Source organism: Colobus angolensis, unplaced genomic scaffold, assembly GCF_000951035.1.
Source record: "Colobus angolensis palliatus isolate OR3802 unplaced genomic scaffold, Cang.pa_1.0 Scaffold163, whole genome shotgun sequence".
In the NCBI taxonomy this organism is placed as follows: domain Eukaryota; kingdom Metazoa; phylum Chordata; class Mammalia; order Primates; family Cercopithecidae; genus Colobus; species Colobus angolensis.
The window spans coordinates 2996012-3013502 of record NW_012114744.1 but is presented as its reverse complement, the minus strand read 5'-3'; the positions used below and the strand labels follow the sequence as shown (position 1 = coordinate 3013502).

Genomic DNA, 17491 nt, shown 5'->3' with positions numbered 1-17491 from the left:
GGGGGCTGGAGTGCAGTGGCCGGATCTCAGCTCACTGCAAGCTCCGCCTCCCGGGTTCCCGCCATTCTCCTGCCTCGGCCTCCGGAGTAGCTGGGACTACAGGCGCCCGCCACCTCGCCCGGCTAGATTTTTGTATTTTTTAGTAGAGACGGGGTTTCACCGTGTTAATCAGGATGGTCTCGATCTTCTGACCTCGTGATCCGCCCGTCTTGGCCTCCCAAAGTCCTGGGATTACAGGCTTGAGCCACCGCACCCGGCCGTATCATACTTTTAAGAAACAAATATTACAGCAATATTTGGAGTCCCTTGTGAACATTTTTCTAATCCCAATGTCTTTAGAATAAATAAATTGAGATAATTGTTAATTGTAGAATATTAAAAAATTTTATTCCTAGCAAGATTCCTTATTACAAGCAAATGTAATATGAAATTAAAAAGTTAAAAAAAAAAACAGTAAGTTTATGAGTTATAATTAACTTGGTAGAACAAATTCTTAGTTTGTTAATGTATTTCTTTGGATTTCTCTGATAAGCCTAGCTTCCTAAGGGATTTTGAAATTTCTTTAACTTATGCTTACTCAAATACACATGTTCATCTCATCTATAAACCAAGGCACAACTCTACTTATCTGATCAGACAGGCACAAGAGAGAGCCTCAACTTAGAAATCAGTGGAAAAGCAGAAGTCAAATATTTGCTTAACTGAATGCATGTTCCTGGTAAGGAACAAAATGACAATCTAATTCCTTGCATGGAGCATTGCACAGCTATCACTCTGAGACATCTACTTACCAGATCACCGTCTGCTTAGGTCTGCCTATATTATTTTAAAATATCTTAAAAGAAAATCACTGTCTCATTGGGGAATGCCGATTCAATAACAATAATAATATTTAGTTCTCTGTGCATAGGGGTGAATTGAAAATAATATTTTTGATATTAACATTCAGAATAATTTTTTTATCCTTTTTTCGTTTGCCTTTGGTTAATAACATCCATTAAGGGAAAATAAGAATGAAATTTCTTGAAGTGTAGTTTTTACCAATTTCCTTGAAATGAAAATATTCAGTGGCCATCTGGTCCACAAGGAACCACACAAGGCAAGTCAATCCCCAATTAATGGTGTCTGTGTCTCTCAGGCAGGAGAGTATCCTCAGCAAGGCAGCCAAGTTTACTGAGGGTCATGTTAGAAACGTCATACCCTGGGGCATACCTTATGACTTAAAGAAAAAGTTGTTGTCACATGTCTCAGGAACTCTCTAGAGAGGTCAGCTAAGATGCCTGTGCCGGTATTTCTCAACCTACATCAAAATCACCTTCCTGAAAGGTACCTAGATTGTTTTACAGAGGTGAATATAAGAGATGAGCATATAACTCATAGGATCATAAGATATGTGATGGATATGTTTGTGTATCCACCTCCAAACTTCTATATAAATAAAAGTAATGTCTGAATAAACTGAGGAGAGTAGACAAAGGTCATTATTGGAGAATTCTGAAAAACTAAAGAGAATTAAACAAGAAGCAGTGCTGAGAACTTGAGTCGGTTCATGATTTAAGCAATTGGATTTATTTAGTATATAAAGTTAAAAAGCCTTGCCGATAGAATTTTGCCATTTGCTGTTTTTATATATTTTTCATTTTATATTGTGGTTCTTTAAATAAAAGGTTTCTAGCATTATAGAGAAGAACAGGAAATGATAATTGTAAGGGTTAACCAAGTATCAAACAATGTATTATCTGCTACAGAAAAGTTATCTCCACCAAAAGGATGGGACCCATAGCTCCCATTTATGGCAGACTTACTATGAACCATGTTCTGGGACAGGCTCATTCTATATGTTATCTCTTTCAATCTTCATGTCAACCTCATGAGGTAAATCCTATTATGTACATGAAGAATCAGCAGGTTGGAGAAGGTAAGTGACTTGTCCAAGGTCATTTAGCTAGGAGATAGTAGGAGTTGGAATTCAAACACAGAAGTGTTTATCTCTAAACTTGTGCCCCTCATCACCACAGCAAAATGGCTCAAGTCCTTTGTGGACCATTTTTTCCTTCCTATTTAAAGCTCAGGAAAGATTAAAGGTTGGCAGCAGTAGTCTGATGGATGCATAAAGAGTCCATCAGTGCTCAGCAGTATATTCTTTATTTAGACAATTATCCATCCCTCTGGTCACAGGCTCAGTTCCTGGAGAGATTAGCTTCCTCTTCCTACGCAGGACCTGAGTTGAAGGGTTTTATATGGGCTACAGCTTCATTATAACTTTCAAGGAGACTTACACATTCAATGGAAGCACACAAACTGAAATGGAATAATGGCATTATCATGGAGGACTGCGGGAGGATGGTGGCGGGAAGGCCAAAGATGTTACAGCATCAACACAGACACAGAGTTATGAAAGGCAATGTGGCTTGCAAAGATGTTGTAGTAATGCAGTTCTGGCCTGGAAGGTATGTCTACAAACAGGAACCCAGCCTCTTTGATCCTCCATGTTTTATGAAATAGGGAAATGCTACCTTTCTTCTCAAAGCTACTCTACCCCTAGGCTTTATCATCTCAGTGTATGGTACCTTCATTTCCTCAATCTAGAAACTTGGGAGTCATTCATGACTTATCTTTCTCCCCGATCTTCCCAAATAAAATTAATTCTCAGTCCTATCTGGAGCAAGGCAAGAGCCTCCTAATTAATTTCTTTTCTTTCACTCTTGCATCTCTTCCCATCCATTCTCATTCAGCAATCAAAGCAATTCACTACAACAGAAATTAGAACATTTCATTGACCTTTTAACAAACCTTCAAAGGTCTTCCACTACACTCAGGCCTTTAAGATGGCCTACACGACCCTACATGTTTTAGCCCCTCCCACTTCTCTGACTCACTTAGTGCCCTTCTCCACTCTCTTCCCTTTCTTCCTGCCACCACACTGGCTTTTCTTCACTCCCTCAGCTTCTTCACACATTGGATTCCCCTTGCCTGGGAATCTCATTCCCTACCTTCTTCCCATGGCCAACTGCCTTCTTTAGGTTTCAAATTAAATATCACTTCCTCAGGGGTATCTTTCCTGATCCTCAATACCAAATAAAGTCTCCCAACATATGGTCTCATAATACGCATACTCTGCTTTCATAGCTTATAGTGAGTATTAAGATTATACATGCATTTGTGAACATTTTGCTCTCTTACTAGACCATAGCTGCTGTGTACCCTGTCCTTAGCAAAAGCTGTGTTCGTAATATATTCTCAATAAATTCTGCCCAAATAAATAAATGGACTCATAGGAAAATAGGAAGTAAAACACAAAAACATCAAACTCAGAGTTCAGCACATGTTGTTTTTCTTCTTTCTGAAAGAATAGCTATTACAACCTAGTATTTTGCTTTGGCTCAGAAAAAATATATATATATACACATACACAGTATATACGTACAGATATATGTATGTATGTATATATACACACAGATATATGTGTGTATATACAGATATACATGTATATATCTATCTAGATTGTGTAGAGCTATATATATCTCTACTGCCATATATATATACACACATACACACATATATACACACACACACCATGTATAATTCTATTAAAATGTGGCCAAATATTTATTAGTATCACAGTCTTTAAATAAATAATACTAACAACCCATTAAGATTTTTATCGTTCTCTATAATTGCTTGGGAAATGGTAGGTCTAACTTTTATTCATAATACAAAAAGTTTATTCATAGTCTAAAAGTTTATAATACTATAGTCTAAAAGTTTATATAAAATATCTATCAAAGTATATTGATATATATTAATTTTAGCTAAAATAGTTATATATTCAACATTATGAAGAAAGAAAGCTGTTGGTTGAAATTAGACATCCCAAAGTTTTAAGTGTGGTGAATTTGATACCATTCAGAAATTCTGTAGGTCTTTTGTCTACAGTTTACTGCCTAGTGTTAGGTACTGAAGTAAGTACTCTAATTGAAAAAAAAAATTAACTGAACCAACTGGTTCAGTTGGAATTCAATTTCATACAATTAGGCATTTCATTCCTGTATTACAAATAGTACCTGGCACTCTCTTGCTTCCAGGGGTGCCAGTGGGTGTCTTAGTTCTGTTTTCTAAACTGTTTGAACTTTCCACAAACTCATCTCTAAATTTGAAAGGTCTTTGGAGGTCACCCAAGTCCTTTTCTCTGGTTTACAAATGAAGCAGTCAAGGCCCTGAGAAGTTAAGTGGTTTGCCCAACGTGGTACACTTGGACTGATTTTGCAGCAAAAAATATACCTGAAACTATCAATCACACAATGGCCCTTTATCTCTCTTTTAAGAAACTTCACCAATAGGAAAGTTAGGATGTGCAAATATCTGATATTTATTTACTGCCATATATGTCATAAAGAGCACTTGAGACCCAGAGAAAAATAAGAGCACCATTACTCACCCTGTGACAAACCTTTTTACTACAGCTTGACTCCTCAACTCAACTCAACTCAGTGGTAACAGATGAGCCTATATGGAGTTCTCAGGGTTGCTCATGTATATTTCACTGCAACAGGCATTATGTTTTAGCATTGGATGTCAAACAAAAAACAATAAAGCAGTTTGGCTAGTGTGGTGACTGGATGTAATATAAATTACATAAGTGGGAAGTGTGACTGTTTCTCTTTAAGCGTACAGTGCTGTTTGACTTTGGCTCAGAACGGAAATCTATCTATCTATCTATCTATCTATCTATCTATCTATCTATCTATCTATCTATCTATCATCTATCTATCGATCTATCTATCTATGTATAGTAGGTAGGTAGGTAAATAATGTGTGTGTATATATATGTGTGTGTGTGTGTATGTGTATATATATTTATTTAATGCCACACACACACACACACACACACACACACTCTGTATGGTTCTATCAAAATGTGGCCCAAATGCTTATAATTATCATAGTGGTTTGGATCTCCCTTTTTGACAATGTCTGCAACATTTTCTTATAAATTGAATCTGTATACTAAAAATCTGTTCAGTGTGAACAAATCAAGATCCTAAGTTTATGTTAGAGAATGTTTAAAAATAAATATTGGCCAGGCACTGTTACTCATGTCTGAATTCTCAGTACTTTGGGAGGCCAAGGCAGGAGGATCACTTGAGGCCAGAAGTATAAGACCAGCCTGTAGAACATAGTAAGACCCGGTCTGAATTAGCTGGTGGTATGGTTTGGATCTGTGTTTCTACCCAAATCTCATGTTGAATTGTAATTCCCAATATTGGAGGTGGGCCTGGTGGGAGATGACTGGATCATGGGGGTGGATTTCTCATGAATGGTATAGCACCATCCTCTTGGTGCTGTTCTCATGATAGTGATTGAGTTCTCATGAGATCTGCTCAAAGTGTGTGGCACCTCCTCCCTCACTCTGTCTTGCTCCTGATTCGTCATGTAACATGCCTGCTCCCTACTTGCCTTTCATTAAAAGGTCAATGAAATGTTCTAATTTCTGTTGTAGTGAATTGCTTTGATTGCTGAAAGTTTGTCACCTTTCAAACTTGTAACTGAAGATTTAGAAATACATTTAAAAATATTTTTTCTGTTTTTTATGAATTAAGTGCATAATTGATTGAAAACTTCCTGAGGTCTCCTCAGAAGCAGATGCTGCTATGCTTCCTGCACAGCCTGAAGAACTGTGAGCCAATTACATTTATTTTCTTCATAAATTACCCAGTTTCCAGTATTTCTTTATAGCAATGAAAGGATGGACTAATACAGTTGGGCATGGTAATGCGGGCCTATAATCTACCTACCCAAGAGACTGAGGTGGGAGGATCACTGGAGCCCAGGAGTTCAAGGTAACACACTCAAGCCTAGGTGACAGTGCAAGACTCTGTCTCCGAAAAAGTGTTGCTTTGTTTTCAAGAATATTTATTAGTTAGAACAAAGTAGCTATAAATAGATGAATAAAATATTCCTCAGTCAAAAATATTTAAGGTTTAAAACAAATACAGAATAATTTTGTAATATTTACATATCTTTGCATATAAATGATTGCATGTAAGATATCCAAATTATTGTTTCCTCTAAAATTACTTAATGCCTTACAACCTTTTTATACTACATCTTTTTAGTATATACTTTTTCAGAGATAGCATAAAAGAAAATACTTTCCTGGTCTGAACAAATAATCAAAAATTTCACATTTTTAGGCTCAGAAATAATACAATTTCATTGTACCTACTTCCATACAAATTATTTTTCTCTCCTCCCTTGAATTCAGTACTCCACCCCTACTGTCCTCATTTTACTCCAGACTCATCACTTCATAGCTGGAGAGTTTCCTAGCTCATGTCCCTACTTCTCCTGCCACCTACACCCCATGCCGCGAGCAGCAGCAGGGTCCTCCACTACCCTTTCACCAGCCTCTTCCTCACTTAAAAAGGCCCAACCCATTCCTCGTGAAGCCATGTTGGCACTTGTCAAGTATTAACTTCTTTTTCCTAATACTCCCTAACTTGTGACCTCCTCTGATCTTTTGCCCCTCAACTTTTTCTAGTTCCTATCTTAGTACTTGTCCATAATCTCTCTGCCTGGCATCCTGGAATACCCTCTCAACATCCTCATGCCCCCAACCATTCTAAAATCTACAAGCTTTATGACCCTTTATGAACCACTTTAATTATCACTTTCTTTGGGAAACTATATTCTTTTGTTCACTTCTATGGTATATACCTCCAACATAATACTAAGATGGGGACATTATTTCTTGTGCTCAAGGAACTGTAAATAATAATAACAACCACAACACAGCATATTGCACTTACTATGTGCCAGGGAGGAGTATTAGTTATTAACCCATTTAATCCTCACAAAAACACCACGAATTAGTTACTGCCGTTATACTCATTTTACAGAAAATAAAACAGAGGCACAGATAAGTCAAGATTACACAGACTAAAATTCAGATACTGATGGAACCACAATCTCTCGTTAAAGAAATCAAGCATTTAGTGATTCAGCACAAAACAACGCATATTGAATTCTTATCAAGCAAGCTATTGTCTTATGCACTCTATAAGGGACAGAAAAATTAGTAAGAAAAAAATCTATGTTTTATCTAGCATTTCTATTACATTCTTTTATCGACTCTGCTTTAATTGTTGATGATTTTGTGTTTAAACCTTGCTTTCTTAACTAGGATACCTGCAAGTATTTACATTGCTAAGTGGAAATTAAACAAATACAAGGATTACTCTAATATAAGATATATTAGAAGTGCCAGGTTTATAAACAACGCTCTAAATCCCATGTTGGACTGGAATGTGGGGGTGGAATGTTGGGATTAGTCAAAAACACCAAATTCACACAACATGAATGTTGCTTTTAAAAGTCTAATTTGTGTGACTCATATAATGGAGGGATGTAAGGGAAAAGATGAGGAAGGCATTGCAGTGGGAGGAGAAAAAAAGAAAGGATCACTGATGTGGGGGAGTAGCAACAACAGGGCTTGGGAGCTGGCCTTTCCTAATTACCCACATCACACTCACTAACTAGCCCATGCCTTGACCCATGACTCTATTTAATCACCTATATTTAATTCATCGTTCTGGTTAAACCCTTTCTTCCTTTGATCTCTGACTTATGACAATGAGTGTAATTTTGAACTTTTCATTTGAAGCTCATAGGTTGGATTGGGACCTCACTGTGACAGATCAAGGACAAGTGCTATCTATACCTTTTATGTAACCACAGAAGCTATCAGACTTATAATGTGAAGCATGTAGGAGTTTAATAATTATTAAGTTGTTAATTATTATAAAATGAGTGAGAACTGCTACACTGCTGAATCATCATTCACATCTACAAACACATGTTTTGGTCCCATTTGATACGTCCCAGAGCAAAAAATGCCCGAACTTTGTGGTGGGAGTTATGTGTGGACATAGATTCTTTTCAGATCATCAAGACTCATTGCAAGAACAGGCCTAGTCGTTTCCTCAGAATAGTTTGTCACCTTTCAAACTTGTAACTGAAGATTTAGAAATACATTTAAAAATATGTTTTCTGTTTTTTATGAATTAAGTGCTTAACACAAATTCAAGGCTAATAAACCATTTCAGATCTTGTTGTTCTAATTGCCTAAAGCAATGGGGCTCTGATGATAAGCCTCATTGTCTCCTCTTGGTGACCTCACAGCTCACAGGTAACACAGAACAAATTAAAGGAGGCTCCACCTTGAAATTTACACAACAGTCTTCCAAGCTGGCGCATTCTCTAAGATTGCTGTCTAGCTACAGGAGGGAAGAACATTAATAAAATAAAACAAAACAAAACACCTGCAAGGACCTGCCAAAACTAATGACATGTTATGATTCCATAGCTGATGTCTCAGGATCACTCTGAGAAAAAGAGGGGAAATTTCTTGTTCAAAGTTCCTGTTTCATGTGTCTGGAAACAAATGACCCATTGATACAGAGATCTCTAATGTCTCAGTGTCAGAGATCTTCAGAACTATGCCCTTGCACAGTCTGGGAGTTGGAAGGAAGAAAAAACTGGAAAAGCAAACAAACAATTCTCTTTGGATTTTTAATTCCTTCTTCCTTTTTTTTTTCTTTTTAAAGTTGAAACTTTAGGACAAGATAAAATTACTTCATTTGAACTTTCAAAGAAAACTTAGGAAAAGCATCTCTTGGTTTAGACATCAAAAATATATGAGGAGTTTGCCCTCTTGCTCTTTCTTGGACATTCACATAATGTTCAAAATTTGTCACAAAGAAGAAATAGCATATTCTGTTTACAGACATCTTTGTGATACTGAGAGACAGCCCCAGAAACCAGCATCATAAACACGTATATGAGAAGCATCTATATCAAGATCATCCAGCATTTCTGAAGGCATCTCTGAACATATTTTTTTTGTTTGGTTTATATAATGCTAGAAACCATAGAAGAATGGAAATGGAGGGGGGCAAAAAAGAGACAAACTTGGGAGACTCACTTTGGCAGAAAGGCAAGATAAAGAATTTTCAAAACTCTGGCCCACTCGGTTTTCCTCCACGTCTTGCAAATGTACGTTCCTAAGTTGAACATGCAATAACACGAAGCCTCTCTACTACATAGTAAATAAACTAAAGGATTCCCAGTGAAATTGAAATTAATTTTTAGAGCTTGAATTATTCTGATGGGCAGATTTGTGTGAACAAGAACAACAAAAACCAAAAAATTCACTATTTTTCATTTAAAATGGGACCAGAAGACTTAGGTTATACTGAATAACAACACTTCTCTACCAACCAGTTCTTTTTCGCTTTTCAACATTTTTATTTTGCCTAATGCTATCACCTTGGGATACTTGTATTTCCAGTGTTTCTTTATCTATAGATCATCTGACAAATCCGTTTTTTCTTTCTGAGGAAACAATACTGTTTTCAAAACTCCAACCAGGATAAAGCTTCTGGCAACATGACAAAGTCTAGACAAATAAATTAAAAGCACCAGTTGAGCAGTTACAATATTCAGTGCCTCATTAGTTGAAAGGAGCAAATGTTCCACAAAGGTAATCTATTAAGAAATACAAGCTTTTTTTTCAGTCTAGATTTTTAGTCAGTCTACCTGGAGATGCTCCTGGCATTTTAATTTTGTGTAAAAAGCAGAGTAGTATTAGAAAGAACTATGGTAGTGGAATGGATTCAGTACCCATTAGTACAAAGGGAGAAAAATGATCAATTAAGTGTGAATATACCCAGAGAGACTAGAGAAAATACCAGCAAAAATACAGTAAATGTTGTCCAGATTTGGTCCCAGTAAAGACATTTCTTGGTTTCCATTTAGATCATTTTAAACTGAAACTGTTGCTATTTCTCTCATATACAAGAAGTGCTCTTAGACAGTAACATTCTAATTAGTAGAATGATACTAAGGCAGTGAGGCTAGAGATCCTTTGTGACCCAAATCAGAGTGACATTAAAAAAACAAAATAGCTACAGACTAATCTGATGTGGTTCATCCCATCCAAAGAACAAAAAACAATCATTACACTTTCTATTTTCAATTCCACTACCTCATGATTCCAAGTATTTGTTATTTCAGGAGCATCTTTTGTCTTGCAAAGCATTTCTCAACCTGGTGATTGCTAACTTGGGGGTCAGGCCACTGAAGCAGGAACAAAAAAGAGCTGTTAAAAACAAAAGCCTGAGGTTCCCACTGTAAATTTGGTCTTCTGAAAAACACTATCAAAGCTATGAACATTTCAATAACCAGAACTGGAGAATTCCAAACTTGTAGTGACATATTTTCTGCCTATGACAAAACTGCACTGGAGGAAAAAAAAGACAGCAATACATAATAAATATATTTTGCAGAGTAATGTGAATTTCTTGAGTACAAGTATCAAACAGCAGTAAAAAATGTAATTTAATTGCCTTTTTTTCTGGCTAAGTCCTTTTGCTCACCTGTGGTATCACTCCAAAGGCTTTCCTCCACTGTTGCAAAGTTACTGAATCCCAAGACACACCATCGATCTGGATTTCTCCTTTAGTGTTCAGTAGTCTCAAAAAAGCTGATAACAAAGTACTCTTCCCTGATCCAGTTCTTCCCAAGAGGCCCACCTATAAGGTAAAAGTGATGGGATTACTCCTGTGACATATAGATACCATGCCATAAACGTAATTCAGTATTGTACTTCAATAAAAACCACTGGAATATTTTATCCTGTCACCAGTGGAAGATTTTCACTTATTCATTCAAACCTTTTTGCACACTTTCAATCCTGACCAATGTTGATCTATGGAGACAGACAACCCTGGAACAGAATAGAGAAACTGGCCATAAGGAATCGGACCCCTGATGCAGACTTCCTTTATCACTGACTTTTACTAATGACAAAAAGATTGAAAATGCCCCTTTTGCATAAAGGAAAAGCAAAGAGTGCCTTCATCATCTCTCAACGTAGGCTCACGCCAGAAGCAGAGACCTGCAATTTGATCTAGTACCCAAAGTGGATACAACTTAAAAATTACTTAATCTGAAATAGTTCTAATATTTAGATGTTGACCCTAATAAATTAATTAGATCAACTTCAAGCCTGGCAATAAATAATGATATGTTCAGGCAGCAGTATATTCCCAGAGAAGACAGGTTGGGCGAAGGCCTTACCACTCCTCAGTGAATGAGTACTTTGGACAGTGGTCAAATCACATTCTGACATTCACCCGCACTGGAGAGAAGGGAATTTCAGGAAGCAAAATGTATATTAAGGAAAAGAAAGAAAATTATTCTTGTTACCTAAAGACCATAAGAACATAGCATGGACGTGAGAGCACCATGCACTGCATGAGGAGATCACGTGCTAGAGGTGACCCACAGAGAGCCCCAACTCTGTGTTCTGATGTCAGCTTAGATGCCAGAACTTGAAGAGGGTGCTTTGAGCAAGGCAGAACACTACTGAAGTCATTAACTGACCACTGAAAAATCTGACTGACAGTTAGTGGCACTGAATAAACATTTGTTTCATCATTTTTTAAAAAGTCATTTGACCTTTATATACTATAACTGAGCAAATGGTCTTTTAGTGTAATGCTTTTCAATCTGTAGTGAAGGACAGTTTGTTTTCTTTTTAAATTTCTAATTCACTACATATCAATACTTTAAAAATATATAATAAAAATGAAATTCTAAATATTCACCCTCAATTTTTATACTGTGTCATCATAGACAAGTAAGTTTGTAAACCAGAACCAGTGAATGGACCACAATAAATGATTTAGAGTATATAACAACGCTTAATAAGAATAACTTACTGAACACTATTTGCAACCTGGTAATAAACTAGGTCTTTGGGATAAGCTGGAAAGCAATAATGACACAGTTGACCCCCTATCCATAATAAGAACTCTACAATGAGATTTTCACAAACGTTTGTTCTCAGACAACTGAGAAAACCAGATCAATCAAATGTTACGTACAACACCCTGTTGAATTTCTTCATAGTATTAATCAAAATTAGTACTTTTTATATTTTTTCTTGATTATTGCTTGTGTTTGTACCAAAAATATAAGTTCAACAAACACAGGGGAGTCTATCTAGTTTTGCATTGAATTCTTAGTACCTGGCTTACCCAAAGTGCCCCATAAATATTTATGTGAATTGATTAACGGACAGCCAGATGGAAGAATGGATGGATTTATGAGTAGATGAATGAACTCATGTAATTTAGCTGATCTAACAAATAATGGATTTAATCAATTTTGTTCAATTGCTAGATAAACTCCTAATTTTAAAATATTGTGGAATTTCAATGCACATTTTCATTTATGAATCAGCCCATGTTGCACAAACACATTCATCATGTGTCATGATTTTTCTAACACAATAGTAAAATGTTGTATAAGCAACCTGAATATGCCCAGTGCAGGTGAGGTCCAGGGGAATAAAAGAAAGGAAAGTTCAATAGGTGAAAGTAATTTGCTATAAGGTCATATCAAGAATTTTGGTAAGAAGTACTTGAGGTCTAAATCCTTGTTATCATTAGTTAGGTTTCTAATGAGGATTAGATAAATGTCCATGTTCCCTTTTCTTCAGAAGCAAATACTGAAATTTTTAGAGAACTCAATTTTTAGGTTGGGAAAGACTGGATGAAGAGGCATCTGTAAATCTTTGGTTTAGCTTTAAAGGTTTTAGCTATTACTCTGGTTTCCTTATATCATTGAACTGCTGGTAATGCATGATATCTGACACATTTTTCAAAAGCAAGGAATCATTGGTTCATACCCAACAAAGTCTTCTTGTTTATATAATTGGCACATAATAATTAGTTTCCGGGATTTGTTTTTTCAGGCTTCTCAGTGATCTATTGAATAAGGCTAGAGTACTTCCTGCAGATAAGCTTTTAAGACATACCCTAAATCAAAGTCAGTGTTTTCTAGTAACTTCAATGTACCTCCTCCCTGAGAATGTTGGATTAAGATAAATCAAAATAATATGTGGAAAGTTAAACAGTGTTGAATTTGGTGCTAGCTGTAATTGCATTGTACCATGAATAGAACATTCCTTTCAGGGTGTTTTACTCGCCATTTTAATACTGCAACAGATGAAGACTCTTGTAATTATTTTTCATTACCTCGTGGTCTCCAGAAATCAAGATGACAAGTCAACTGAAATTTAGATCCACAAGGTGATTATAATTGAATCTTTTATGTGTTCATATATCTCTGTTAATTATTAATGAAACACAGTATTGAGAATATGCTGCTTATACCCACTGAATGATTGAACAACTTTACACCAATTTTTATCAAGATAGAAAATGGGATATATGTTTAACAAAGCAAACAAGTATTTAGATGTTTGTACTGATATGATTTGAATCCTTAATATTCTTACAAATTATTTCTGGCATTTCTGTATTTTGAAGAGACTACAAAAGGAGAAAGCAACTAAGTGCATCCAAAAGTATAGATCTTGAAGTACTATCAAATATCTATTTAATCAGAGGACTGTCCAGTACTGTGATATACACAATATACCATCTGAGGAATTTTGTTAAGTCTAGATTTATCATGAAGCATCTGACTTCAAATTAAGTTCCCAGTAGGCATTTTGAGAGGAAAAAGAAAAGACAAAAAGGATGGGATATTCTAGTTGGGGGAAGGTGCTCTAGCTATTACAATTTAGATAAAAAGTCAAAAGCTTTTAAGAAAAATCTATTTGAGATTAAAAAGAAAAATAGATTTTAAAGGTAAAGGTTGTGAAATAGTTGCTACATTTTTCATGCATTGATAATAAAAACTTGTAAAGTATAGGTTCTTTAAATTAAAGGTCTCAGTTAAGAGCAAAGAAAGTAATACGACATCTTTTCCATAAAGTAATTGCTATGGACAAAGTACTTTCACATGAAGATTGAATAATTTTTCTGCACAGAATATTTATTCTTTTCATCTCTTCACCATTACCAACAACACAGAAATCCATTAAAAATTAAATGAGATGCTCACTTAAGTTCTAAATTTCAACTGCTTTTTCTCCCCCCCAAGAAGGGCAGCCCAAAACTGAGCTGGCAGTGTTTTGGGATATCCAAAAATATTACTAGTATACTAAATTTGAGTCGACTTCTTAATTCAGCACATAAGAAATACATGTGGAGCATCTTGTGATAGTTTGCAAGATGCTGCTATAAGTTCTAAAGGCAAGGCAGTAGAATTTATATTCTTCAGAGACTGCTCAGAATAACAATTTTATTTTATTTTATTTTATTTTTTATTTATTTTTTAATTTATTTTTGAGATGGAATTTTGCTCGTCACCCAGGCTGGAGTACAGTGGCACAATCTCAGCTCACTGCAACCTCCACCTCCCAGGTTGAAGTGATTCTCATGCCTTAGCTTCCCTAGTACCTGGGAATACAGATGGCCACCACCATGCCCAGCTAATTTTTGTATTTTTAGCAGAGACAGGGTTTCACCATGTTGACCAGTCTGGTCTTGAACTCCTGACCTCAAGTGATCTGCCTGCCTTGGCCTCCCAAAGTGCTGGAATTACAGGTGTGAGCAGAATAACATTTTAAGAATCAATTCCTATTCTAAGGAAGCATATAACCTAGAAGTAGATATAAGCTATGCATTCACTTATTTAAAATGTATTAAGATAGGTAACATGCTAAACAAAGGCATAAAAAATTTAAAAAATAAAAAAAAAAACAGGACTTTCAGATTCTGATCTGGTTTATAGAAATTCTGTAAGTGGTTGGCTTCATCCTAAAAACAAGTAAAAAGCAGAGCATACTGAAAAATCAACAACTTTTCTTAGATCTGTCAGAGAAGTGAGGTCACAGGGCAAACCACTGCCCCCCAAAATGGGAGACAGGCAACTAGGTACAGAGAATCACAACTTACAGAACAGAAAACAATAAGCAGAAACCTCTGAAAGAACCAGTACTAGGGTAGGAAAATCTAAACTGTAAGTGAAAAATTGCTGGAGATTCAGTGTGAACAAGTGTGACAGCAAGAAAATTCCAAGTGGGCCCAAGTCACCGGGGGACTTCTATAGTTTTATGAATTTTGCCTATAGGATGCTTACCAGGTTCTTACAGTGAAGATCAGAGGAAAAAAGGGAATTGTAACCATTTTGAAATATGCCAGAGCATTGTTCTTTTTTTTTTTTTTTTTTTTTTAGATGGAGTCTTGCTCTGCCGCCCAGTGTGGACTGCAGTGGCACAATCTTGGGTCACTGCAACCTCCACTTACTGGGTTCAAGCAGTTCTCCTGCCTCGGCCTCCCGAGTAGCTGGGATTACAGGTGTATGCCACCACACCTGGCTGAGTTTTATATTTTTAGTAGAGACGGGATTTTGCCATGTTGGCCAGGCTGGTCTCAAACTCCCGACCTCAGGTGATCCACCTGCCTCAGCCTCCCAAAGTGCTGGGATTACAGGCGTGAGCCACTGCACCTTGCCCCAGAGCATTCTATTCTTATAACAAGACCTGTCCTCAAAAGATACTATTTTACCATGCCTAACCTCTCAGGGTTTTTTTTCAGAGCCTAACTGACCTGGGGGAAGGAAAATACTTAACTCCAATTCCCTCTCACAATAGTCACTATGTCCCACCAAAAGGGGTGAAAAAAACACTTTACAAGTGCTTCTAAGCTGCAGGGGCACAGGCTCACTAAAAGACTAAAACCTAATCATAGGACTACAGAATACTTCCCTCACCCTCTGCTACACCTACCACTACGTTACTAAAGCCACAGTTTGAAAACACAGAGCAAGCATCAGAACCACAGTCAGATATGATGGGGATGTTGGAATTAACAGATCAGGAAATTAAAACAACTATGATTAACATGCTAAAGGCTGGGCATGGTGGCTCGCACCTATAATCCCGGCACTTTGGAAGGCTGAAGTGCGCAGACCACTTGAGGTTAGGAGTTTGAGACCAGCCTGGCCAACATGATGAAACCCCATCTCTACTAAAAATACACAAATTACCCAGGCATGGTGGCAGGCACCTGTAATCCCAGCTACTTGGGAGGCTGAGGCAGGAGAATCACATGAACCCAGGAGGCAGAGGTTGCAGTGAGCCAAGATCACACCACTGCACTCCAGCCTGGGCGACAGTGAGACTCGATCTCAAAAAAAAACAACAACAAAAAAAAAACAAGCTAAAGGTTTTCATGGAAAATATAGGCAATATGCAAGAACAGATGAAAAGCAGAAGAGAAATGGAGATTCAAAGACAGAATCAAAAGAAATTCTATAGGTCAAAAGTTCTGTAATAAAAATGTAAAATGCCCTTGATGGACTCATTGGTAGACCGAACACAGCTGAGGAAAGAATCTCTGAGCTTGAGAATATGTCAATAGAAACTTCCAACACTGAAATGCAAAAGAAAAAAAAAACTGAAAAAACAATATCCAAAACAGCGGGATGACTACAAAAAGTGTAACATACATGTACCGGGAATACCAGAAGGAGAATAAAGGAAAAAAAAGGACAGAAGAAATATTTGAAGCAATAATGACAGAGAATTTTTCCAAATTAGTATCAGATACCATACCACATATCCAAGAAACTCAGAGAAAAACCAAGCAGAATAATGCCAAAAAAAAAAAAAAAAAAAAAAAAAAAAAAAAAAAAAAAAAAAAAAAAAAAAAAAAAATCCGACACATAGGCCTATCATGTTCAAAAAGAAAGGCATATCATGTTCATAAAAAAAAAAAATCTTGATAGATGTCAGAGGGAAAAACATCTTGCCTATAGAAAAGCAAAGATAAGAATTATACCTAACTTCTCAGAAACAATGCAATCAAGAAGACAGTGGAATGAATTGTTTAAGAGTTTGAGAGGAAGAAAATCACCAATCTAGAGTTCTGTGCCCTGTGGAATTATTCTTCAGAAGTCAAGAAGAAATAAAGTCTCTATCAGACAAACAAAAATTGCGGAAAATTGTTGTCAGTAGGTCTGGCTGGTAAGAAATGTTAAAAGAAGTTGAAGAGAGAAAAGGAAAATTATACAGGTCAGAAACTTGGATCTACATAAAGAAAGAAAGTGTATTAGAGAATGAATAAATGAAGGTATTTCATTTTATAAAATTAGACCTTCTATTTTTCTTGCTCTTAATTGATTTAACAGATAACAGTTTTTTTCAAAAAAATTTCATCAATATATTCAATCATAAATATGATAATGTGTATACCTAGGTATATACATATATGTAAGTGAACTAAATAATAGCTACAATACAAGAGACTGGAAGGTGGAACTGGGAGTGTTTTATTATTAAAAGGTACTTGCACTACACTTGAAATTATTTAGTATTATTTGAAAATGGACTTAGATTAGCTGTAAATGTAAATTGCAAACTCTAGGGGCAACCACTAAAAGTTTTTTTAAAGAAGATTTACTATGCTAAGAAAGTGGACATGAAGTCCTTTCCCATGCCTATGTCCTGAATGGTATTACCTAGGTTTTCTTCTAGGGTTTTTATGGTATTAGGTCTAACATTTAAGTCTCT

At 36.2% G+C, this 17491-nt stretch overlaps 1 protein-coding gene across 1 annotated transcript in view; it reads right to left on the bottom strand.

Moving 5' to 3' along the window:
• CFTR (cystic fibrosis transmembrane conductance regulator (ATP-binding cassette sub-family C, member 7)) overlaps nt 1–17491 on the bottom strand; it is a 185041-nt gene that overhangs the window by 16269 nt on the left and 151281 nt on the right. The window contains exon 23 of the mRNA XM_011937379.1: nt 10437–10592. Within this exon, the coding sequence (XP_011792769.1) occupies nt 10437–10592 (156 nt within the window). The remainder of the gene's footprint in view (nt 1–10436; nt 10593–17491) is intronic.